Consider the following 26,419-nt stretch of genomic DNA (forward strand, 5'->3'; position numbering starts at 1 on the left):
TTTCTGACTCAGTCACTTTGTATGTGTAGCACAGGGTGCTGTCACCTCCTCCCCAGGAGCCAGGGTGGGAGCTGCAGCCACAAGATGCCAGGAAGAGCCACAGGGCAGGAGGGCTGAGCAGCACAGCAGCCCCTCTGCTCCCAGCAAGCTCGGACACTTGAATCACCCAGAGCCCAGGCAGAGCAAACAGCCTGTCTGCTCACACACAGCACTGACATTGTAATCACCACAATTAAGGACTCAGTGGAAGAGCACAATGGAGTTTGCTCTCGTGTACCATCACTGTTTGAGATCATTTAACGTGTTGTGTAACTGCCCAGCTACAACACAGGAGTCATACACGTGGATTAAATTAATTTCATTTCTGTGCTGTAAAACAAACACAAAACAAACCAGCCAGTCCTGCTGTAACAAGCCTCTAAGTGCTGATCTGACCATGGGGGTGATGTTGCTTCGCTTCTCCAACATCTGATTACAGAAATAGAGAAGATAAATGGGGTAGAAGGCATGCAGAATACTCATTCAAGGAGAAGTTTTCCTTCTCTTAACCCACCATGCAACATTCTTTGATCATTGTTTTTATCAGCACATCAGAACCTTAAATTCAGCATACTCAGTATTCATCAATGTCAACAGAAAGTGAAGGGAAGCAGAAAGTCAAATGGCAACTTTACAAATACCTCTGTGATTACAGTGGGGGGAAGTGGGGAGAGCTGAATGAGCACACCAGTATTTCTCAAAACAAAAAGTTGTAACTACCTTATGCAAAACATCCCAGAAATTACTGCAAGGCTTCAACTTATTAAAGAAGTTTCCATGCACACAGAGAAATGCAAGATTTACTTTTATTTTAAGTTTCTTCAGTTTCAGTGCCACATAATTTCCCACAGTAGACGGCATACACTTTCTTAGGTGCCATAGTAACAGTGGTATCTGTTTTGCTTACTCCAACATCTAGCTCCATTTCCACTACAAACCCTGAAAAATTAGCATTTCTTTTATGTTCAGGAAAGATTAAGTCATTCATCTTTGCTCAGCTCCAAAGCAGACTATGTCTTTTATTAATAGAAATGCCTATACCAGGACATACTCTTTGAAGAAGCTTTATGGTTGTTTTTTTTCTTACAGTGGATTATACACAACTTCCATATAGGAAATACAATGCAGAAGGAAGAGTTTTTATATCAAACTGCACAGCAGGGATGATGTAGGTTTGAGGCACATCCCATATCCTTCCTAGAAATTATTTAGCCAAGACATCTTTGAGCAGACAGCAATTAATTTTCAGCCAGGAACTCCAGCTGGACTTACTGAAGCACAAGAACATCACACGAGTAGCCCAAAGCCATCGTGTGCGGGAACTGGAATATCCATATGGCCCACAGATCTCTGGAGCAACTCCCACCTGCCCCCATCAGATCTCCAAGCTATTTCTAGCTCAGACAAAGTCTGGAGCCTGCAGCCAGATGGGAATTTGCTGCCTCAGAAGTTTCTTGCCTTCTCCTGGAAGGCCATTCAGCCAACACCACACCAGCTGGCACAGAGAGAAGGGCTGCTTGGAGAGGGGGTCATTATAGGAAGCTTAGTCACATGAGCCCTTTCTCTAAGTCCAATAAGCTTTCTATTTTCAGTAGAAAGGCTGGAAACTTATGGGTACATGTGGTACCCAGGAAGGTCAGACTGCACCTGACATTCCTTTTATGGCCTGCTTGAGATGGAACTGTGATGAAAACAAGGAGTGATTTACCCATCAAAATCTTGACTTCCCTGTGCCAAAGTAAGTAAAAAATCCCTCCTGCTTTGCTGATCCCTACCATGTGCCTAGGCTTTCCAGTTCAAACAAATTTATTAGCTGTACAGTCTGCCAAACATACAATTCTCACACCCTGTAGTGCCTTCCACTGCTCACCCATAACCCAGCAGAAGTACAAATACAACACAACCACCAGGTTATTAGCAACTGGAGAACCAAGTTCAGGTTTAAGTGTTTGGGGTTTTATTTTCAGACAACAGACAGGATGAAAGAGACAGCACATCACTGCAAACCCTCCTTGAACATAAAATTTTAGTTTTCTAACTTCTAAGGATGAAGTTTCACCTTTGCATTCAATTTTCATGTTATTTTGTTACCGACATACACTGCATGGCTGACAGTAAAATGTTAATGCTTCACTAATGGTGATTCTTCGCTCTATTAATGAATCTGAAAATCTGTGGCAGCTGCAGGAATTTTACCCAACAGCGTTAAAGGAGGTAACAACACCATCTGCCTTCTCACTTCAGTGATCTTAGTTTGTAAATTGTTTCACCTACCTTAAAAAACACAGAGAAGTTTATCCAAGAAGCCCCTAAAGTAATTCCAGAGTTCCCGCACTTTAAGAACGATTTCAGCAGAAATACCTCCACCTCTCTTTTTGCAAAACCAAATTGGAACAAAAGATTCACAGCCCACGGAAACCGTTTTGCAATGCACCCAAACAGAGAAATTGTGTTACCATAACGTGCTTGCAACAGATAAATTCTCACAAACTACTGAAGCAACAATGGATTTCCTTGTGTAGGAGAGGAGTGACTGTAGGATAGGTCTTCTCTGTTCTAGCAAAGTTGTTAAAATAAGAAATTTAGTAATTCTGGGAGGACAATGACCATAGTCATATGCCACTGTGCAGCTGCTGGCCATTTACACTGATCCTGTGATCTCCATTTCTAAAGGTCAGCAGTTGCTCCACACTCCCAGCTGGAAGCAGGAGAACGTGCCTGGCCACCAGGCTGGGAAGCACCCTGACCATGGAGCTGCTCTGCAGGCTGGGCAGCACCACGGCATTCCCAGCTCAGCCCACAGCTCCAATCCACAGCCACTGCCACTGCTCCAGCCCTGGGAACACTCTGCTCCGTGGGACGCAGCCACCTACAGAAACAGTTTCAAAATTAAACAGTTTTCAGTTTAATTTTCCTCTTTCCTGACTCTGGGCTCCAAAGATGTATTTGAACTGCAGCTCAACAGAATAATTCATGTAAGAACTGCATAGTCAGGCCTTGTAGGCACCAACTTTTTAGTGTTACTTATTTAAGGTTTCAGGTGTGTTACAACATAACCTGAGAGGGGAGGATAGGGAGAACTGCAAAGGATCCTTATAAATGACCCAAAGGGCTGGGGGCACAAAACCAGGTCTGTGAGTAAAAATAAATTAAAATCATTACTTATGATGATCTCAAATACATAAATAAAATCACCAGCAAATGCCACTTTCACAATACAAGCCCAAATCTGGATCAAAACTGTCCCTAAAGTTTCTTAGTGGTATCAACTGGCTAATAGCCATTATTATTAAGTGATATAATCAAATGCTTTAGCACCAAAATTTTTTCAAGACTATTGATCACTCAAATCACACGATTGTATTACTATCCCTCTTATTACCACTATTTCATAATACTTCAATAGTATTTTGCTTCATAAATGAGGGAAAAATATAATGCATTTTTTAAGCTTCTCTCACAGGGAATCCAAAGACACAAAAAAGGTCTGAGGAAGCAAGCATCACCTTAACTAAAAAAAACATTTGTCTCTCAGAGGCCACTATCAAACATGAAATCCCGTGGATGGTACTCAGGAATAGCACACTGATAAAAAGCCTCCTCTTTCTGTACAGCTGTGGCTCAAACCTCCACTTCTCCATCAGGCACTACCACTGTGTTCTCCTAGTTCTTTCTAGTGGAAAGGGTAAATTTATCATTTTCATTTCTGCTGTTACTTAAAACCTTTCCTATTAGCCAGCACAACACAAGAGAATGCACAGCTGAAAGAAAGGCCAAGAAGGAAGTTAGAAAAGACTAATGGATTAAAGAAGGAAAAATGTGGGCAGGGAAAAAAAAAAAGATCAGAGGGAAGCTAGAGAACTGAAAGCTAAGGGAATAGGCAGATACAAAAACATGCAGTGAAGATGCAGAGATTCTGTACATTTTCTGGTTGGAGGGATGTTTTCCCCCAGTACCAAGGACATTTGAGTGAAGTAAGTACAGACACCTATAGAAACCACACACTTAGCAGCACAATATTTACTTTTTCCCGCTGCCAAGAACAGTTTTGTGGGAGACAATAACCTGTTCAAGTATTTCAGCAATTGCTGAGGGGAATTTTGCACTAGTTTTCGAAACCTAGGAAATGTAAACTTCTCAAACAACATTTACATGGGGGGAGAATGCACACATATTTGTACAAAAATAACTTGACAGCAGTTTGGCAGAATCCCAACCCCGTGAGCCCTATATGAAGGGATCTCACTCAGAGCATTTATCATAATTGCACAACAGCAGTCCAGCCCAGAATACCAGACCAACAAGTTCTTTATGCAACACCATCAAGTTTGATTTTCTTATATTCCCCTGAGATTTGTTACAGATTAAGTCTTTAGCTGTTTTTTCAGAGGAGCTAAGCTGTCCAGTACTCATTCTGACAGATGCAAACAGAAAATAGTTTTATGAAGTGGGAAAAATAACTTGAAATCTGCTAAATCATATTACATCATACTCCACTACAATATGGGCATCAAGCTGGTAGGCAAACTCCTGAAGCATCTACATATTAAAGACAATTACTTTGTGTGTTATGAGCACAAGAAATACTCGTCAGGTCATAAAAACCATTAATCTACATTTATGCAGACTTCTCTGCACTGTTCATTTCTTGCCTACAGCCATTTTCATCAGATGTAACTCCTCAATAAAGGCATAAAAATATAGTTTAAATGTTCCTGAGTAAGAGCTGACATCTCAGAGACAGCCTAACACCAGCCAATAATGAACATCAGGATCTTTACCAGCTGTCAAGTATCGAGGAAGGGTCTGGGCTCCAAATAACAAGGACTGAACAAGGATTTGTAACAATTTGTATGTGGGAGTAGGAGGCAATTCAATTGGGCAGACAGGAGGGCTCAGTCTGAATTCACTACAGCAAATAACCACAACTCATATCATTCCCAAAAAAAGGAACACCAAGGTAGAATAAGGGCTAGACATGCAATTGTCACAGTTATGCAACAAAAGTAGAGTTTTATATTGTTTTTCTAACTTTTCAGTTACCTAAAGACACATGAAATTAGCCATCAATACATGATAGATTCTAGAGTACATACCCATCTGAATTTAAATTAATGAAACTTTTGTGCTGTTCCAATTGGGGATGCACCTTCAAAAAGCTCAATTTAATATTTACACAAATACAAAAAATGCCTCCACAAATACTCTGATAAGTGTATGATAACAAGTGAAGGTTACACCACCAGCACTCAGAAATGCTTCTGCTGCACATCACAAACCAGTAAATGTTTTATTGCTCAGAATTCTGCAATTGGGAAAATATTATTGTAATTAATCAGATTGAGATTAGGAGGGCAGGACAGGGACCAGAAGCACTAAAGGAACACAGGGGTTGGATGGATCACAGCTGGACAGGCTGCAAAGTGACACATGAAGTGACAGCAAACTTGCAATATCTCAACAACAAGTGGAGTACAGAGAACAGGAAAGACAAACTTTCATTCAAAACCCAGCTCTCAGACACATTTTGCTGAACTGTAATTCCTCCTCCCATTTCAATTAGCTCAGGTTTGAGGGTGACCCATATGCTCTCCAGCTCTCTATGCTCTACTTGAACACAATGCTTTTGTCTCTACTTATGAACAGAGCAGACAAACAAATTACTACCTAGACAGCAAAATATCCCAGAAACAAAATACATCTCCCAAGACACAGCTTCGAGCACAAATGTTATTTTTCACACTAAACTTTGACACTACTTGCTCTCAGTAGTTCAGTTGGATCGTTTCAAATCTATAAGCAAAGCTATTTGTCCTTTTACTTTTGAAGAAATTCCATTTTGCACTAATCCCTAAAGACATTGAAGTCTTCTATATTCTTGGATACTAAACCATTTGTACCCCTTCCAAAGTTGAACCTAAAAAACTATTTACAAATGGGGACATTTCAGCTCATTTACACGCTCAGAATAGTTTACTCCTACCCAAAACAATGCATACAGACACACACACACAAAATACCAGGACCTCACCTTCAGTATTTCAGGTTCCTTGATGTCTAGAGCTCCTGTATTCCATCGCTTTTTCATGCTTTTATGCAATTTGAGATATTCATGAGTACGTGGAATAAGAAGCCAAATCATACAGACAGCCACCATAAATCCAAGGGCCATTCCAAATAAAAGTCCACTTAAATAGCCAGGGAGAGGGATAATAAGGTAAGCATAGACTAATAGTATTAATAAATATAAAGTTTTCACTGGTATTTCAGACTGTTTCACATCCAGATTATTTTCATCTTCACTACTGAGCATAGTAACCGTTTCTTCAGTCATCTCAGGCTCAACCACAGTTTCAGCAGGTTTATCACTTTTGCTTTCCTCTTCTAGTAAGAAAAAGTCTTCAGAATACAGTTCACAGAACTCCTCATCCTCCCTGCTCACTAGCGCAGACAACAAATATTTTTCAAGTACAACTGAAGGTTTTGACCCCACATCCTTTGTGCTTGCAGACTGAGAGCTTTTGGTCTCCATCTCTTTTGCATGTTCTTCTGCCCCTCTTGATTGATCGCTCTTAGTCAGGTTAAAGTCACTCCCAGAGAAATCCCCTTCCGAATCACACTCCTCTTCCTTAATGCTGTAGTTGTTATTGCTTTCCAAATGGCCATTCAAACTGCAAAGGTTTGAGAGTTCTGAAGCACTTGAAGATAAGGCTTTGGGCCTGTGGCTACTACCTTCATCACCCATTATTTTACTGAGCAGCTGAAGAGGCTCATAGATTACCTCAGAAAGGCGTCTTTTTGTATCTTCAATTTTAGCCTCCATTTCAGGTACTTTAAAAAAGGAACGAGTGTCAGAGGGGGATGTTAATGGAGAGGAGGGGGCAGTTTTAGAATCACCACCTGTAGCTCGAGGTTGAGTGAACTGTTTGAACAGATGCAAGTTCAGTTTCGAGTCAGGTGGTCTGTAAGACACAGCATCAGGCTCCTGTTTAGAAGTGTCTGTAGACAGAGATTTCACAAAGGTTTTCATTAAGTGTCTATGTCGCATCGGTGGGGTGGGTTCTTTTGGTTCCACTTCTGTTGAAAAGGACTTGACTAACCCCTTAAAAGGCTTTGAACTAGAAACTGTGGATGATCCGCTAGAGCAGGCAACTGATCTGGAAGGGGATGAGGATGGGGAAGACAGACTGGATTTCTGTTCCACAGGTGATGCTGCTGCACCTGATGCAACAAATGTGTGACATGAGTGTGACGATGGAGACAGGACTGGTGGCACTGCACTGAGTATTTGGGATGGGGAAGGAGAGTCCAACAGCTTTACAGTTTCTGCAGTTGGCAGAACTGCAGGCGATGAGGACAGCGGTGATGCAGAGTTGGCCATGTTAAGCGAGGTAGCTGGACCAAAAAGGTCATGGCCGGTATGCTCAAAGCAGAGGTCTTCCTTGGCTTCAAGTGCTGTTACAATGCTTTGGTCATCTAGTTCCTCGTCAAGAAACTCTTTAAATTCCTCTTCCTCCTCTTCTTCCTCCTTCCCAAATGCAGAGAAATGAATTGTGATGGTTTCTCGGGAGACAGATCGTTGGACGTGCACTTTTGGTGTTGACTGCTTTGAGGACATTTCACCAGTTTTGTCTGCATGGCTACTGTTCTGACTTGTCATTGCAGGTTCCAGAGATGTGGCAGAGTCTGGGAAGAAAATAACACCACGTTAAATGCATTTTCCCTCACTTCAAATACCCTTATTTTCAAGCATTAAGTCAAACATAATTTTACATAGAAAAAAATCCCAAACCAACTCACACCAACAAAAAAACAAGAAGCAGGAGATGCCTATGCTGAAAACTACAAATCCAGGTTACTGTGTGCTACTTAACATATTTCCACATACCACAAAATGGCAATATTAAAACACACCAGGCTGTTAAAATTATCTTCAAGTGCCCTGAAATTACAGTTCATCTCTGAAGCACAACTTTTTTATTTTCTCTGCCAGATGTACCTCTGAGTTCCAGAGCCCCATCCCACCCCAACACACTGAAATTCTTCACTCCTAATTCTCAGTCCCTTCTACATGAAACACTCAAATGTTTTATACCTTACAAATAACGAAAATTTGAAACTCAAAGCAAGGTCAGAAATATGTAAAGGTCACAGTATGGGGAGCATGTTATTTAAGCATTTTATTGACCCATGAAAGTGAATTTAGCATATATTTACATGGAAAGGAAATAGCATGCATTTAAACCAAGGCACTGGTTTACTGGACCATACACAGAGATGGAGCAGGAATTACAGGATTAGCTCTGCCTCTCCAGCTGGGAGGCAGCACTTTATCTCCACTGCCAAGACAGCGAGTTTACCACTTCAGTAACTGAATTATTTTTCAGAAGCTGTTAAAATGCTGTAATCAAACTGTCAAGCTGAATTAATGCAAGGCTTTTGCTGATGTTTAAAGAGCAGTTCAGAAGAATGATTATGTGGTGGTGAAGAAATTGCACTTCACAAACAGTTGTGATATCAGATTGTATTATCCAGTAAGCCAGTGCCACCTGCTCGGCATCATTATCCTACTGAATGTTGTAGCCCTTTCTATTTCATAGCAGAGATGCTCATGTAAACTTTTTTTAACGTGTCACTAAACTAAGCTGGGTTAAACATTTTAAAACAGCAGAGCTTTGCTACACAGCTTACTCAGAACAAGTATCTGTCCACAACTTCCTACGCACTATAGTTGTCCATTTTATGGCTCCTAAATTGCTGATGAATCCTTGCTTCTTCCAGCATTTGTGAACTTCCCAAGCAGGCTGTACAGAAGGGGCTGGATGTTAACCTGCTTCATGCAAAGCTTTCAGAAATTTCATTTTCAGGGTTTGGGTGTTTGTTTATTAAGTCTCATCTCTGCTGCATGTGACAGGGAGCACGTTTGGGTTCAAAGGACCAAAAGTAATATTCAGACCCTGGTAAAGCTTTCAACTGATACCTCACCCTTGCTTTGATGACTGCTTAGGACACAAAAATTCTTCCTAAAGATCACTTCTGACTTCAGCTTTTCCCATGGAACAGTTTCCTTTTGTCCTCCCCAAAATCTATTTGACCCATCCAAGTAGCTGCATTAAAAGAGAACTCCTTCCAGTGATGGAGTTGTGCCTCCACCTGAGGGGCTCAGTAAGTTGCTACCTGTCTTACTACATCTTCCCCAAATAGTAAGAATTCTGAGTTACCTGAAGTTTAACTGTATACTTATCAGTCACCAGTATGAATAGCTTGGTAAGTGCCAAGGTTGGTAAGAAATCCATGCTTCTGTCTACTGTCCACCACAGACATGGTTCCATTTCACATATTTCAGACTCCAAAATATCAGATTTTTTTTGGACAAACACAAATTTATTTTGGAGAGGGGAAAAAATAGTACTGGACAAAATATGTACCCAACCTCACTTCCATCAGCTATCATACGTTTAATACTTCGGTCTAGTTGTGAAACTGCAAAACTAAAACACCAAAATTTCAAAGTACAAAAACCCTACACATTTTCCAGGTCACATTATACACTAAGGAAGGAAAAAACAAACTAACATCAAAACCCCACAAGTATAATGACAAAATCCCCTTGCACACAATGCTGTTGGCATCAGTTTGACCCTTTCTCTTCTGCTGTTCAACCATAACCATTTATCAATAATGTAGGAAAGCAGAAGAAAAAGATTAGCAATTCCTCTCCCCGCAACAGCATTTTCACGTGGCATTTTGTGTCAGCTAGAACTTCATGGGTTTGGATAGCTCTTTAGCACACTGTGTTTACACTGAACATTAATTAGCTGGTGTTTAAACACCAGTTGCCATGCTGTGCTAATGCAGTGCTAATGACCTGAAACAGATGAACTTCACTTGCACACACCAAATGTACTGAAAAGAGACTTTACTGCTTACTGAACAAGCAAGATTTTCTTAACATCATGATTAACATAACAGAGAAAGGAGGAAAATTCTTGATTAACCAGTGTTTGCCTACCTCAAGCACGTTACTGTACCACAAATTATGTCATATAAAATAACATGTTTCCAATCCATTCCTGAACACAATCTCTGTTTTATTGTGGAGGATTTGGGCTCTTGTTTTGTTTTTTCTTCCCAAAGCAGATGCTGAGGAGTTTTTGCTTGACAGCTCTTTCAGTAGGTGTTAGGTTTTGATAAAGCTATTTCATCAGGCTCTTGAACCATACATTTTTACCCCTTAAATAATTTTAACAGATTTACCTCTTACTCATTTCTGGCTACACTGTCCTCACTCATTTCTCTTCCCTACTCCTCAGCTCCTCTCCCAGCTGACTGGAGACCTGATGTTCCAGCCTCTGAAGTGGCACAATTCCAAACTGATTGTTTGCAGATTATATAGTACTTGCAGAAACACAGGTTTTCACTGTTTTTTTTTTGTTTTTTTTTTTTGTTTAAGCCCACACTATTCTCCATTCTCTGGCTGCCTCTTCAAGGTTTTTCTGCTGATTCTGAAGATGCAAGGTATCAGTTTTACTCATGTGGCAGGCAGATTTGAGTAATAGTCTTACATCCTCAGGCTTCAAATAATTCAGAACCTGAACTTTTACCCGGAAGGGAAGAAGGCTGCTCAGAAAATAATTCCTTTCCCCCAAAGGTTTGAACTTTGAATGCTGTTACAGGGTGGAATGAGATAGCTGCCAACCAACTGCTGCCATTTCCACTTCTGACCTCAAGGCACTGCATCCCCATCACCCACAGAAGAGCAGTTCATAATCCTCACCCACAGGCATTGCTTTTAAAGCTCCAACAACAGGAAACACGGAGCCAGGCAAACAGGGAGTGCAGCTGCCTGGGACAGACAGCATTCCTCACCCAGCCCTCTCCTACGAGCAGGGAGGCAGCAGTGCTGGAGCTGAGGATGTTTTTGCCTGGGTGACATCTCCACCACGCTGTGATGCACCTGGTGACAAACAGGGATACCCAGGGAGAGGCCAGGTGTGCGTTAGGCCATGACACCTCTTGTAAGTGTCACTGCAGTGTTTTCTTCCCAGGAATGACTAATTGGGAGTTCACAGGAAGAGCCAAGCACCCAGCAATGTGTCCTTCTGCCCAGCAGCATAAACACCCTTCTGTTCCCTTCTCCTGCAATGGACAAACACACCCCACCCTCGTTCAGCTGCACCCCAGAGAGCACCTGCTCACAGCCCTGAGAAAACACACAGTCCATCCAAGAGCCTTAGGCAATTATTCCACCAAAGCAATTCTTTTCATATTAACAACATAGAAAGCGATTCAAACAACAAAGCAGCAAATTAGGAACTAACTTAAAAGGTCAAAGTTGTATATATCACACTTAGTCATAATCATTTAGCTGGAGAAACAGGCCAGATTGGGTAACTACATTCACATGCTTTGAAGCAGCCAACTACTCCAATCACATTGCTATTACTTATTACAACATCTTCATGAGGGGGAAAGGGTACACAGTACACTGTATTAGCAAAATGCTTTCAGAAAAATGTGCAGCAAGGTTCAACACTTGTATTTTTGTTGCTATTAAACACAGACCAAAAAATGTGTTTTGACAAAACAGAAATTCCTTTCCTCCTAAGTAAAGGAAAAGCCTCACAGGTTATTAAACAGCACTGCAATACTTTTCCCTGTATCTGTACACTGCACCAGAAGAACAAGTCCTAAATGCTGTTCAGGAAACAACTAATCTCATTACTGATAATGCTGCAATTCAACTTCATGCAGATTGCCACAGCTGTTCACAGGGGAAAGATGTTTCTCACTGGTTATGCCTCCACTTTCCCCAGTAGCCCTTCTGGGCCATCACTCATCCAACAGGAGCTCCTGCTTTGGCACGCTGGGAAAAACACCCAGTTTTCTTTAGGATTCATGGAGCCTTTTTTATAATTTTGGGTTACATGATAGCAATTTTCAAGTGTCAGACTCAAAACAGGTAGACACTTCATATGCTAAATCTACCCTTCATTTGGCAGGAAGAAGAAGCAGTATATTTGTTTTAGACAATCTCTGCAGCCTCCTTATGGAGTGAGAGATTTTATATTAACAGAAACAGGACCCCACTACAGCCATGTTCCAAACCAGGCCAGCAGCACATTAAATCTTTCTCAGACAGGGAACACCTACACAAGGCAATGTGATCTGAAATTCATATTTGCTCCCTGAAATTCTAGATTCTGTATGATTTACTAGAGATTCAACCAGTATCTGCCTTCCAACACTGATACATGTGGGAGAACTGCTGCAATTATTTGTGCTTAATTAAAATAAGTAACAGAGCTCTCAGCATCAGACAAAATCTTCTGTTAAAAGCAAGAAGTCTTCATTTCAGGTCCTTCAAGACAAAGTACAATATTAGTGAAAAGTACTGCTTTGCCACAGAAGTAGTCTAGAAAGCCAATTCCCATTTAGCCCAGAATGCCCTCCCTGAAGCACAGAGCACAGCTGCTGGGACATTATCTGTCACATGGACTTCATTTAATTCAGCAGATCTATATCATAAAAGACAAAAAAAATGAAGGGATGCAAAATTCAACGTTCTTTCCTATCCCCATTCAAATTTCTAATTATGATCAATTAAATTCCCCTGGCATCTCCATGAGTTAATGTATTCCATAGTTAACATCTATTGTTCCTTTTACATCCACTAGTCATTACTTTTAAATGAACTACAGAGCCAGGGTTGGTAATTACTATCACACAATAGCCCTGTGAAACCTTCCTGTCAGGGATCCAGTTACCCAGCCTGGAGATAATGCTTTAAAGCTCAGTTTCCATCAGGAACAAGAAGGAAGTTTCCTTCCCTTTCCAAGTTCATGCAACTGGATTTATTATATGGGGGGGGAGGGGAAGAAAACAAAGAAACAGCAAAACCTGTTTTAAATCCAAGGGCAGAAATTATCAATATCAATATCAAGTACTATTAAAAGATTGAAGTCAAATGTGTTGAGCAGAAGCCAATCCCAGATCATGGCCAAAACTGATGGTGTCACCCACCATGGATCATAACATACACACACAGCACATACCTGTGCCAGAGAAACCCAGGTTGGCACAATGAAGCTGGGTGAGAGCTAAAACACCTCCAGCAGGAGATCTCTGAGCATCATTTAAAAATCCAAATATTTTTGTGCAAATGCTTTTAAGTTCAGAAAAATTTGAGTTAAATAATCTGCATTTAAGTATGCTTAGGAATACTTAAAAAGAAAATTCTAGGCAAAATTTTAAAGTCTTGTCAATGAGATTATACTTTTAATGAAAATTGTAAACCTATCAAAGAGATGAGTATGAGTCATTTTAAGCCCAGGACAGAAAAGCCAAGTAAAATTGCAATGGCAAATAAGGAGTCTTCAAAACTACTGGAATTTTGTTGCAGACAAAATTACTGAAATTTTGTTGCTGCTACTGAGGTCCCCAAGTTTGTCTTTACAACACTTCAAAAATAATCAAGCAAAAATTGTTTATTGTTAGCTAAGCACGTGTATTCTATATTAACATTTTCCCCTAAGACCTAAGAAAGGTCAGCTACCACATTAGTTCCTCTGCCTTTACTGATAAAAGAATAATTATTATTATTTCCTATTCTTTCCACGACACATCACTTACCAAAAACTCTGAAAGTTGCACTACACTCCCATTTTAACAAACACAGAAAGCTAAGCAGTTAAAGGTTCTCCAGAAACTCAGAAAAATCTAATTTCTTCTTATTTAATGATTTTCTGATAGCTGAAGTGAAGTGGTATTTTTAAGAAATCCAACATTTTCCCTAACAGAAGAAATAAAAGAAGTTTTTAGGCAAAGCTCTGCTCTTTGGACTAAATTCAAACTGCACTAGAGTATAATTATATTAAAGAACATTCACTCCCAGTTGGCACAATAAGAATGAATAAAAATTCTATTACATACATAATACTTTCTCCATTCACATGTTCTCCTCTTATGAACTACATTCTTGTTTATCATTTGTAATTGCAAGCAACAGATAGCACTTTTTCCTTCTAAAACACTACACATTAAACAGTTCAAAGGAACCTTTCATTAGTTTCCAGAACAAAATAAAATAGTAACAAACCACCACCATATCCCCACCTCATCACAGATTTTAGGGTTTAGCCATTTCCTGTAACATGTATTGCTGTCTTTAAAATTATATTAAAACATATGGTTTTTCCAGGTAGTTAATTGATGGTATCAAAACTGCCTAAAAAACTAATTTGGCCACAAGTGAAAAGATAAATGCCCCAGAAAAAGACAAGTTTCCAGACCCAGATCTGAAATTTCTGCAGCAAGGGATTCAGAAATAGACACATTAAAACAAGGGCAAACTCAGACACAGCCTAAAGCCAGCTTTTCCCACTTTTCTCAAACTGCTGGGTTCTCAAAACCCCAACAATGGTCTTACACTTCTGAGCAATAAATATGTAACTGCTGCATTTGCTCTCTTCTAAAAGGGAGGAGAGTCTACATCAGAATCTTCTGGTGCTGCACAAGTTCTGCATCTCAACAGAACATGCTGGATTTCTGTAACAATAAAGCATCAAAAATTTACACGTAGAAAAATGACACCCAGTGGAAAGGGAAAATTGTGAGGACAAACTGTGCAGGACTGTAACTTCCTCTCTTATCTCAGTGGGAAAAAAAAATAACCTCCTCATAAATCTGATAAAAGATTATCTAAAACCTTTGTGGATTAGCCCATAGCTGAAACCTCTGCCCACATCTCTGATTAAATTAAAGGCCACTGTGAAATCTTTAGGGGAAATTTTGACCGAGTGACTTAGAGAAAAGCATGTTTCCACAATTAAGTAAAATAGGTGCCCTGAATCCTAAATTTAAAAGGGTTTTATCAGAATTGTCTTGCAGGCTCTTTTTTCCCAGTGCAAATACACATCAATAGGTAGAACTGCCTACAGGTAGCAAGCGAGCATTCAAAGACGACTTCTTACATTTACAGTCATTTCCCTAACAAAAAAACTACAGCACTAGTCACAGTACCTGCCAAGGTAAAACAACCATCACACACCTTCATATGAAAAGGTTTTAAAAATAAACAGGTTTGTCCACATGAGGCTGAACTCAGATACAGAGGAGCAGCACCAATTAGTAACTCAAACTCTAGGTCCCCATGTAGTTATGAGAGATCATTAAAAAAGGAATGGAATCTACAGATTCACCCATAGGTATCTAAAGACTTTTTTTTCCAGGGGATTTTTAATGATCAATCAAATTTCCTATTTCTTATGTACAGCCTTCATTTTAATTTCATGTTCTGCAGAGGATTAGCATGCAAGGTGCCTCATGGCTTTTTAAGCTGACAGGACAAAACACAGTACACAATCATAGTTTTCTTAGGTCTCAGAGATGTCTTCAAAATTACAGAAGGGGATATTCTCTGGTATTATTAAATAGCACTCAAGCTTTTAATACTTGGAAGTATTTAGTTTCAGACCTAGCACATCCCTAAGAAGCAAGGTAAAAACTCTTCAAATAAAATAAACAATTAAGAAAAACAGGAAAATATCTACAGACCAGGCAGCTGGCACAAACCGAAACAAGAACAAACCAAAACAAGGCTATTTTCAGAAAGCTTAAACTGTCTAAGGAAGGGAGGAGGGCTACATTTACATTTAATACAAATAAAGTATTCATACCTAACTAGAAAGGCAGCTGTACTTAACACATGAAAATTAATTATCTTAAGGCACCTGAAGATACAGAGCAAGCTGCAAATATTAACATTGGGAACTGCTGTTAGAGGGCACATTAATTACAGTTGTTCACCTCCTTGCATCTCATCTACCCACGGAAAAGTGTCTTTGATAAATGCAGAAAATGCATTTATGACAGATCAGGATTTCTCAGAAGGTTCTGCAAGCATAGTCCCCAGAAGGTCCAAAGGACAGGAAAGGTTAGGAAAAGGCCAATAAACAGGACTTCAAAACACGCCAGTCTTTTCAGAGCTGCCATCAAGTTTTAGTTAGGTGGGACAAAAGTAATTCAACCCAAAAGTCAAACTTCTCTGTAGTTTCTTTATAACAATTGTTCCCAGCACCTAAGAGAGGCAGTCCTGCCAATCACTCCATGCCATGCAATGGTCTTTCCTGTCACTGGATTCCATGAAAAAATTAATGGAGAAAGGTATTACCAGCATTTCCTGCTACCTGGAAACTGCAAAAGAAACATAAATCAGCACCACATGAACAGAAAAGCTCTTTATGATCTAATTTTGGAAGAAAATGGACTAGAATTCCAGACTTCTCTGAAAGCCCTGTGTAGGTAATTATGCTATTATTAGTTTCAGTATTATTAGGAAGGCTAGAAAAATGTTGCTCTGACTTACCTGATTGAAGAGCAGTGTTCACATAGATTTTGGAACAAGTAAGATCATAAAGAGTCACTAACACCTTAAAGAATCAACAGCAAAGACTGAGAACCACATTAATTCCGCTCTAGAATCACACATATTCTAGTAAGAACTGTGCAGAGATCATAAACTACTGTTGACAGCTTCTGTGCATAAACACTTAAACTTCCAATTCATAGAAAGATCCATAGAAGGTTAACAAAACAAACTCTCAAGAATCCTTGTCCTAAGAATAGCCAGAAAATAAAACGTCAGATTTAGAACTGGCGAGTACCAGACATTTGTCTCTCTGCTTAAGGCAACATTCATCTCATTCAGATTTATGTTCAACTCAGATACCTAGAAACTAAAATGCAAAAGTTCAGCACCACTGTGGCTTTCCAGCTGGAGGACAGAGTGACAAGCACAGGACAACATCCAAGACACTGAAATGGAACCCAGATGGCCCCAAACGACCTGAATTTTTACCATGCTAAGGACAAAGCATTTTGCTTATTAACAAAAGCCAAAAACCCAAGCAAATACACAGCACAAATACACTGAAGACTCTCAATGAGCACAGATATTAAGTGAAGCTCAATACAAACATTAGGACAGACAACTCAGACCTCCCCAGCTTCCCGAATGACTGTCATGACATAAGGGCTCTGGAGAGCTTTTCAGCTGGTCAAAAGCTTCTAGAGCCTTGCAACTATTATATACATTTCAGAATCATCTCACAATAACCAATTTTGAATTAAAGAGTGGCTTAAGCACTTTATGATTAAAAACAGTGGACTATAAGACAGATACAAAAACAATCAAGTGCACAGGGTTGAAGCAACGACACAATTCCTAGTTATTCAATTACAGTACATTCTAATATTTCACAAAATCCACAAAAGCATTAAGGTAAAAAGCAGCATGTGGCAAAAGCATTCCCATGTGTATTTTCATGTAAATACATTTTCTTAGTTTTCACAGTATTTATAACTCTAAGCATTTCAAGGTGTAAACTTATTTGACAGACATTGGCAAGAATTTTCCCTGGACTTTGTTATTCAGAACATGAAAGAGGCCTTGCCACAAACAGCACTGAAATCAAAGGCAGCAGCTCCATCTGCATTCCCCTCTGTTTCTTGCATTAGACACAGAAGAGAGAGGTACTCAATGAATCAGTGAAACATATTAAAGCTTTCTGGTGGTTTGGTTTCGGGTTATTTTTCATTTTTTTCAGGAGCATTGGAGGTAACTCCTATTTCCAACAGCTGCAATGCACTTTAATTGCAACATCTGACAGGTCAATTACAGATTGCCTGACCTTAACAGCTGCTTTACAGGCCTGACTCCCATTGAAACCAACTGAGTCAGGAAATGATGAGCACCTCCCACAACATATTTTTTAATGCCTAATTGCTAAGAAACCATGGGAGATAGATATATGAAAAAAAAAAAAAACAGCTTTGCTCGCATTCTGAATTTAAATGATAATTTCACAGGAACCTAAAGACACCATATTTCTACCAAGGAGAAAGGAAGTCAGTACACTGAGAGGGTAAAGTGAGGTCCTTGGGCATATGGGGATCCTTCCTACTCTGTTTTTCTCTCTCAAATAGTGGTACTGATAAGAAACCTAGAAGGACAATTAGTCATGTGAATACTCAAAAAAAAAAAAGAAAAGGCAAAGTAAGTAAGATTGGGAAGAACATAAACAGAGATCTCTTTTTTCAGCAGCATGGATCTACCCCAACATGGTCATTCCCTGTGTGAATCAGGCCACCAATGTGAAATGAAAGAAAAATAAAATTTTCCTTAAAAGGTTTAAGTTCACTAAAGGTTTTTTTAACTTTTCAGCACTCCTTGAGAAGTGTTCTCACCCATTACTCATTTTCTCTCAACCTTTGCTCTATGGTATAATTCAGTCAATAGCACACAGACACAGGTCCTTAACTTCGTGGAAGGCAGACCAGTACAATGAGACTTCTGTAAATAAAATCACTCCTCCAAAACTCTATTTCAGAGAGGCATATACTAAATTTTGACCAGCTACATAGGGAGCTGTAAAACACACACACAGATCTCACTTCTGAGAACATTAATCAGCGTAGTTGTCTCCCCGAATTTCATCTGACCTCACAGGCTGAAAAGTAAAAAAGTCAGCAGGTGGGTGTCTTGTAGCAATACACACCAGAATTCACCAGTTACCTGTTGAATTCACAGAACAATGTGAACAGCTTAAAAAAATCTTAATGAATTTTTAAGAACTGCAGTTCTACTTTACAATCAAGCTGTATTAATGCAAACTCTCTATTGTCATTCTCTTTTGCAGTTACTTCCTTGTAAAAAGGAGCTAAAGTCTTTCCTTTCTTATCCTATATTTTTTTATTCAATAAACAGGTATCATCAGTGTAATTTGCCCAGGAAATGCCTTCAACACCATAAAAGTTTCTACTACTGCATTTAGAAATAATTTTTATAGTCTCAACCAGTTAAAAAACAGTTAAGGGTGAATGCACTCCCCTCTATATGGGTTACATTTTGTGCACACACGTGCACAGAAACAGAAATGTCATTAAAGCAGCTTCAAGGAAATTAATTTTAGGTCATCAATTTTAAGGTCTTGATTTGCTGGGAGATAAAAGAACAGCAAAAGCCACCAGATGGATTCAAAAGGGCAAAGGGAAATAAGTGTCTTTGAGCCATATCCTGCCTTGTCCAATTACAGAATTACGCAGGCAAGTCTAATTTCAGGCATAGGGCAATGTTCCTATATCCATACTTAATTCATCCACCAGGCATTTGTTTATCAAAGAGAGCCAAGCTCTGAATTACAAGCACCCTGAGTAGGTTTGTGGATATGCACAGCACATACTCATCAGGGTGTGGGTGTGTAAACGAGGCTTTTAATTGTTCAGAGAGGTCAGGGCTGAGAAGCCAAGCAGGAGTGGCAGCTCAGGTTGTCTTCCAGGATAAGGTGACAAAATAGGTGACTGAAAGGTGAGGAAGCTGCTCCCATCCCTACAGAGCTGCCTCTACACAACGTGCTCTGTACAACAAAGGCTTTAGACAACACTGGTCACTCTTTTGGGGAAACTGAATTGAGCAGTGCAAGTGGAAATGCACACATGGGATGGAAATCTCTCACCTCCATTCCTCACCACAAGCTCCTCTCTGTGAAAATCAGGAACAGCCTCCACACCTCCTCAAAAGCTCTCCCAGCTCTGTGAAGGATCAGAAGTGTTATGCCAACAGACAATCCTTTCCTCAGCAGCCAGAGATCTGAACAGACCACACAAACCAGCATTAACTTGGCTGGGGTTACTGGAGGAGGAGGCTCGAGAAGCCACTGCTCACACCTCACCCATTTTTGTCCACAAAGACATTTGCTAAACAGTCAGTCCAGGGCATTTTCATTGGTAAATGCACTGCTTATAGGACAGCTGGATGGAAGAAGCAGATTAAAAAATAAATCCTGAGAAAGAAAAACCACTCACATGGGGCAGCACCATGATTTACTCATTTTTATAATTTCAATTGTGAAGTTTTAATGTGGAAGAAAGAATGATAGCTAGGATGTAGATAGGATTTAAAAGTAAAACTGGAAAGTTGGCCCAAGTCATCAGAAAAGCAAAAGTTCATAAAATCTGTTTAATACTCCAAAACCATTGCCAATCCACATCTCAAAGCTGCATGACAAAATAAATGGAGAGCCAAACAACTAAATATTTACACTTTAAAATACAACACACCTCTTAATGCATCTTTTCAGACACAGAGTTTTCTGAAACTGCCAGGCACTGCTTTCAGCTTGCCTGAAATTTCTCAGCAGTGTTAAGGTTTCTGGGAACATTCAGCCTGTTGTCAAAAAGGGAATGATAAAAGGGAATAAAGGGAATTACAAAATAAGAGAGTTTGTATGCACAGCTGGTCTGTTCTCCGTCCACATCTCTTGCTACTTGCTAAAAATAACATATAAATAGAAGAGTAACACTTTTTTCTTTTCTATAAAAATACTTTTGTAAAGTTGTCACGCATTTGCTCAGAAAGTTTATTCAAAACCTGGCAGAGCATTTATTAACCAGCACACTTCTGAGTTGACAGACATTAAGGATTATCTCCCCTTTAGTTCTTTCCACTCCTCCCAATTCCTTTGTTTAATACTTCAAGTTAAGTTGAAAAGGAAGAAGTGTGGAAATGATTAGACAAAAAGAAATGCTACTGAGGAGGTCCTACAAAGATAAGCCTTATCAAATGTCACAGCAGCTCCAAACAAGTTAAGAGTTGTACAGATCACTTTCATTTCCCACCAAAGTATTTACGTGACCAACCCCAAGTATTACACAAGAGTACTAGGAAAAAAAATGAAGTCTTCCCGGGCAACAAGGATGGCAGATACCTACTAAGCAAGCAGAATGGTAATGCCTGTCTTGGAAAGCCCTCAGAGACTCTCCACCTTGTCCTGGCCACAGTGGGGCAGGGAGATGGGAACAAGTGGGAGGTGACAGCAGGCAGGGCTGTGGGAATGCTCTGCAGTGCTCTGCTCTGGCGAGGGCATCGCTCCTGGCCTCAGCCAGAGGAGTCTGGGATGGATCCCTGGCAGGGCCTGGCGCAGGCAGGCTCTGGGTACCTGGGGCTTCAGAGGACAAGGAAGCAGAACATGCTGCAGCTCGCAGGCATGCAGACAGTGAGCACAACTCGGACAACTTCTACTGTCTGTCCATGTCACATGTTTGGTGACATTTCCTATCCAAGCTCCCACAACACAGGCGTGTGAGAACCACCAGCTCCTTCCCCACACAGAACCCTCATTCTTCCAGACTGTCTGGGCTCATAAAAACAAACTGTTTTCTTTTCTCAGTCTTAATCCTGACTTCCAGGGAAACAGAATGTTTTTTACGTCTCTCTATTTAATTTCAAATCAGTACTTCACTGTAGCTCATGAGAGGTCACATTCACATTTCACTCCTCTGCCATCTCCTTTGAAATTTCCAGTATCAAAGGAGTCCATACCTTTGTGATTGTAATTTTGCAGTCCTATTTTACAACTGAAGTGTAATTTAAACAAAACACATTAAATCCAGAGTAAGATCGAAAGTCTTGTAGCTCTGTCTTCTATTTCCACTATTAAAACCAATATAGCAATTTTTTGGACCAAACACATCCTTTAAAAGAACACTCCAATGCCTGAATAACCATTTTCATACTCTTGAAAGAGATCCTATTCTAAGCTTGAGCATCCCATCTTCTCAGAGCTCCAGGGTAACAATCCTGCAGGTTATGAAACGTAGTCACAGCACTAAGGAACATTCTCCTGCAATATTCCTATCATCCAACACCAGCAGGGTCAGAGAGCACAACACTTTATAAACCACTGAGACACTGGATAATGAATATTAAAGCCTGGTTCACACGACGATTCATTTCCACTGCCCTCCTGGCCTTTATGGGGAAACACCAGTGTTGACCATGTTTATTGATCTTCTGTTATCCATTGTCCATCAGTCCTCTTCCCTTTTAGAACCCCAACTGCACCGGGTATTGATCTGGACTTTGCATAGCAGAGTAACACAACTTACTGTCAGGAGAGGAGAGAGTTAAAACAAATAGGAACGACAAGGAACAGAGAAGTAGGAGTTTTGAGGAGCAGAAAGGCAAGATCAGAGAATAAACCCTGCTTTATCATTATAGTCTCATGTCTCTCCAAAGTCATTAAGAAGTGGCTTCAACAGAGACAAGAGTACCCAGAGAATAAATAATAACACCCTGGAACTTCTTTTCTCCCACAGGGTGAAACAAGAAGAAAAAACACCAGAAAAATTTACAGGGATTACTGCACACTGCAGACACCTCAGTCACTCTGACCTACTCTACCATCAAAACTTGCTCCTCTGCTTCCTTTCTCTCACCATGTCCAACAGAAGCAAGACTGGCCATGGCTAACACAGGAAGCCTTCCAGCAGTGCCTCTCAGATACTTCAATTGAGCAGTTTCAACTTAGGACACATGGTTTTTATTTTTCAGAGATAATGGTCATCAAGGAGTCCTTTAAAGGAAATTATGAAAGAAGCAGATTCTGCATTACTGAACTGGTCTGACTAGGAGTCTTGCACTACACTGGTTGCATTGTTAGTGACCAAGGAGAGGAGATTTTGTTCTGCACAGACTCAACTCATGAAACCAAGTTAGCACAAGGCAGCCTACAGTGCAAAACTCCAGTAAGGACTTATGTGAAAGAACATAAAAATTACCTTAAAATACTTAAAATTCAATTTGCCAAGTATGTAAATACTTGTGTGATATACACAAAGCTTGGCCCAAATCCAAGCAAATCCACTCACTTATAGCTCTTCTGAAGAGGATACTACTTCAGTGCTATCTCTACAGGAGGTCAAGCCTCATCCCTCACAATGCTCTGAGGGAGCAGGGGCTGAGGCTGCTGGGTGAGGATAAACCCTCTCAGCCAATGCACAACCTTCAGGTCTTGTTGTCTTAAGCTGCAAATGGGATGTTGATCAATTATTATTAATTTTCTGCCTTCAAACTTCTGTGCTTACTATGTTAACAGAAGCTTTATAGAAGCCAACTTCCAAGAAGAGATAATTCACAATTCTGTCGAGAACAGACGATCATATATTTTTTATGACACAATAATTGGGATTTTTGTCCAGCAAAGATGATTAATTCAACCACGTGCAGTACAATAACCCCCGAAACCAAATAATTTACTTTGTGAATCTAACCCATTTAGCACAATCCTCTACAATAAGGAGTGGTACACATATTTTTTTTTAACAACAGTTCTGACAGGATATTGTTCTCTCAGTAGCTCAGTGTTCTACTCTCGTCCACCTTGAAAGCACAACACATCCTTTCAAGTGTCCACTTCACATTACTTAAAAATGTTCATGCCCTTTATCAGGCACATGTAGCACCCTTGTGCACTTCCAGAGTTAGTTTCTACTCTGAGTACATCTCTTCTAATAAAAAGTACACAATCATGACAGCTCACAGTATTAACTCTTTTTTTCTTTCCAGTCTCTAAGCCTACATTATGCTCTCATTTTCCAGCATACATTGTCATCTGATTGTTTAATTTAGGGCAGTAAGGGTTTCTAGAACATGAGGCATTTATTAATGGATAAATGTTTTAGAGTATACTGAATTAGCATTACTACTGTGGACATCTGATACCACAATTTCTAGCTTACCAAAGAAAAATAATAAAAATCCAGAGATTTGAGGGACTTTTCCAAGCTCCAAAACTGTATTTAAGACCAGAATTTACTTATCCTGTCCTCCATTCTTTTGGAACCCACAGTTTATCCTAACGAACAGCCTTCATTTTTCCTCAGCTCCTGGGCAGGTGTCAGTTACACTCTGCACGCCCAGCACCACAATTTATTCATCTCACGGGCAGAAACTGGCTAAAGCTCAGTCCTGGAGAGCAGGACCAGGGAACGTGTCCTTACCTATGCCCAGTGCCATGCCTGTGACTGGTCACCTTCACCCACACAGTGTAACTCTGGTGGCCTTTCAGACTGCTACAAGAGAAACCTGATTTCATCACAGCAAATAGGTTGGGTTGGCACAGAAGGCAGGGGTAGAGCAGCACAGACCCCAAATCGATCAACTAAAAAGCTGTTGGAATGCAACACTGCATCCTCGGTCCTCTAGCTCCATGACTTTAAATGTATTTCAGTTATATCAGCCCTTTATTTGCTAAGTGAGTTTCATTATCTCCCATTACTTTGTTTACACACCTACCACAACAGAGAAATTACTGGCATTACCCATTATGTCCAACCTTCCTGCTCCACATTCTTTACTTTGGAAAATAGTTGGTTTAGAAGTTCTTTAGTTAGAAACAACTAAGCATTTAGTATTAAAAGCTGGAAGTCTTAAGAGCTGTTATCACACAAAAAGAAGTATGCCATTATTACACACTATTGGGCCATGTCCTTCTTAAAGTTTTAACTTTTGATTTTATTCAATCATCTTTTTTTTTTTCCTGAAATAGGTCATTTTAGTAAGTTTTTTGCATGGACCAGAAGTGTCGTTCACAACAGAAGTGTTCAGCTTGCCAGTACAACTCCTAGGCAGTATCATACCCAGCAAACTCCAGTGTAAGACATCTCTGAGCGCAGAATCAATTTCTTGGTCTTTTACTCAAGGGAAAAAGCACCCTGCACTGCTTTAAAAACACCACCTCAAGCCTCAGCACCTACTTAGAGCATAATTAATACACCACCCATAACACAGCACCTCGCTGGATCAGCTGTGAAGTCGGACAGAACAGTAACTCCCATAAATCATAAAACAGCATCATGTCAGAGTCTTTAAGGGTCAATTTTAACACCACAAATCACTAGTTTACCATTTAAGCATTAAGATAAAGTCCTTTTACCTCTCATTTAGCACATTTTCAGCTCCAAGAAAATCAAAACAGAGTACTCATACTGCCTAAATTTTATTCAATTTAGGAATATTAAGTTATTTTAGCACTAAAAAACCAACATCTTCTTGTGAAAATATATACCCCTGAAATTGTGATCATGCCTTATTTTTCCGGAGTTACACGGGCAATATCAACTTGAAAGAGAAGTATGACAAAGCATCTTAACAGAAGATAATCTTACAGCACTGAAGACTTATGCTAGTTTATCTTATGGTTATAATAATTCAGTGGCATACAAAAGTTTAAATTAACCTCCGCTGTGTACTTCATTTCCCAAAATTATGGTCAGGAGTTCCTCAAGACATTTGCTGACAGATAGAAACCACCATGAAGTTCAGCAGAAGCATTTAGAAGGAACTTTAGCATACGCTGAAGAGACACAGGACACGTTTTAGCCCCTGAACTGCAATGAAGATAACACAGATGACACTGAAAATTAAGATAAGCAGAAAGCAAGGAGCTGACAGCTAGGGCAAGAGAGAGGAAACAATTTTAGTAGACAGGAAACCTCTCGCCTTTAGTGGTAAAAGCCAACTGAAAAATTCTCCCCCGGTTTCAGCAGGAGCGACCGCCGCCGCCTCCCCTGTGGCTTGTTTTTAAGGTGTCGCTCGTACTCCGGCAGCTCCTGCCCAGCGGCACCCCCGGCTCGGCAAACGCCGAGGACGAGCGGCTCCATCCCGCCCAGCCCCGCACCGGCCCGGCCCCGCTCCCCGCGGGCTCCCGGCTCTCCCCGGCCGCCATCCGCCCTGCCCGGCCCCGGGAGCCGCCGCGGCCCGGCGCGCCCGCCGCCCTCGGCCCCTGCGCTCCGCCCTGCCCGCAGCCCGCGGGGCCGCCGGCCGCCCTCGGGCACTGCCCGGCCCCTCGCCTCAGCCCTCGGGCACTGCCCGGCCCCTCGCCTCAGCCCTCACGGCACTGCCCGGCCCCTCGCCTCAGCCCTCGGGCACTGCCCGGCCCCTCGCCTCAGCCCTGCCCGGCCCCTCGCCGCAGCCCTCGGGCACTGCCCGGCCCCTCGCCGCAGCCCTCGGGCGCTGCCCGGCCCCTCGCCTCAGCCCTCGGGCGCTGCCCGGCCCCTCGCCTCAGCCCTGCCCGGCCCCTCATCGCAGCCCTCACGGCGCTGCCCGGCCCCTCACCTCAGCCCTGCCCGGCCCCTCACCGCAGCCCTCGGGCACTGCCCGGCCCCTCGCCTCAGCCCTCGGGCACTGCCCGGCCCCTCGCCTCAGCCCTGCCCGGCCCCTCGCCTCAGCCCTCAGCCCTGCCCGGCCCCTCACCTCAGCCGCGGCTCATGGCACTGGCCGCTCCTGCCCGCGCCGGGCGGCGGCAGCGGCGGGAGGCGGCGGCGCCGCCAATCCGGGCCCCGCGGGGGTCGGGCCTGCCCGAGCCGCCGCAGCGCCGGCCCGAGGGGCGGGACGGGGCGGGACGGAGCGGGGCGGGCGGGGGCGGAGAGGGACGGGGACGGGGACGGGGATGGGGACGGGGGCAGCCCGGGCAGCGGGAGCGGCCCTGCGCGTCTCTCGGGCGCAGCCGGTGTTCCAGCGGCCGGTGGTGATGACGGCCGG

At 41.6% G+C, this 26,419-nt stretch overlaps 1 protein-coding gene across 5 annotated transcripts in view; it reads right to left on the minus strand.

Annotated features, from left to right (window-relative positions):
• The window catches only part of TEX2 (testis expressed 2), a 45,619-nt gene extending 19,388 nt beyond the window's left edge, over nt 1-26,231 (minus strand). The window contains exons 1-2 of one of the 5 annotated variants that reach the window (XM_021537492.2): nt 26,132-26,231; nt 6,071-7,725 (exon numbers count right to left, since the gene is read on the minus strand). In XM_021537492.2, coding sequence (XP_021393167.2) covers nt 6,071-7,699 — 1,629 coding nt within the window. In that variant the 5' untranslated portion in view covers nt 7,700-7,725; nt 26,132-26,231. Of the gene's footprint in view, nt 1-6,070; nt 7,726-13,671; nt 16,630-19,553; nt 19,572-25,993; nt 26,043-26,078; nt 26,098-26,131 lie in introns of those variants that run through there. The other 4 variants (XM_077787384.1, XM_077787383.1, XM_021537512.2 and 1 more) reach the window with 4 other exon arrangements.
• Nucleotides 26,232-26,419: the final 188 nt, after the last annotated feature.

This window comes from Lonchura striata, chromosome 19 (assembly GCF_046129695.1).
Source record: "Lonchura striata isolate bLonStr1 chromosome 19, bLonStr1.mat, whole genome shotgun sequence".
NCBI lineage: Eukaryota > Metazoa > Chordata > Aves > Passeriformes > Estrildidae > Lonchura > Lonchura striata.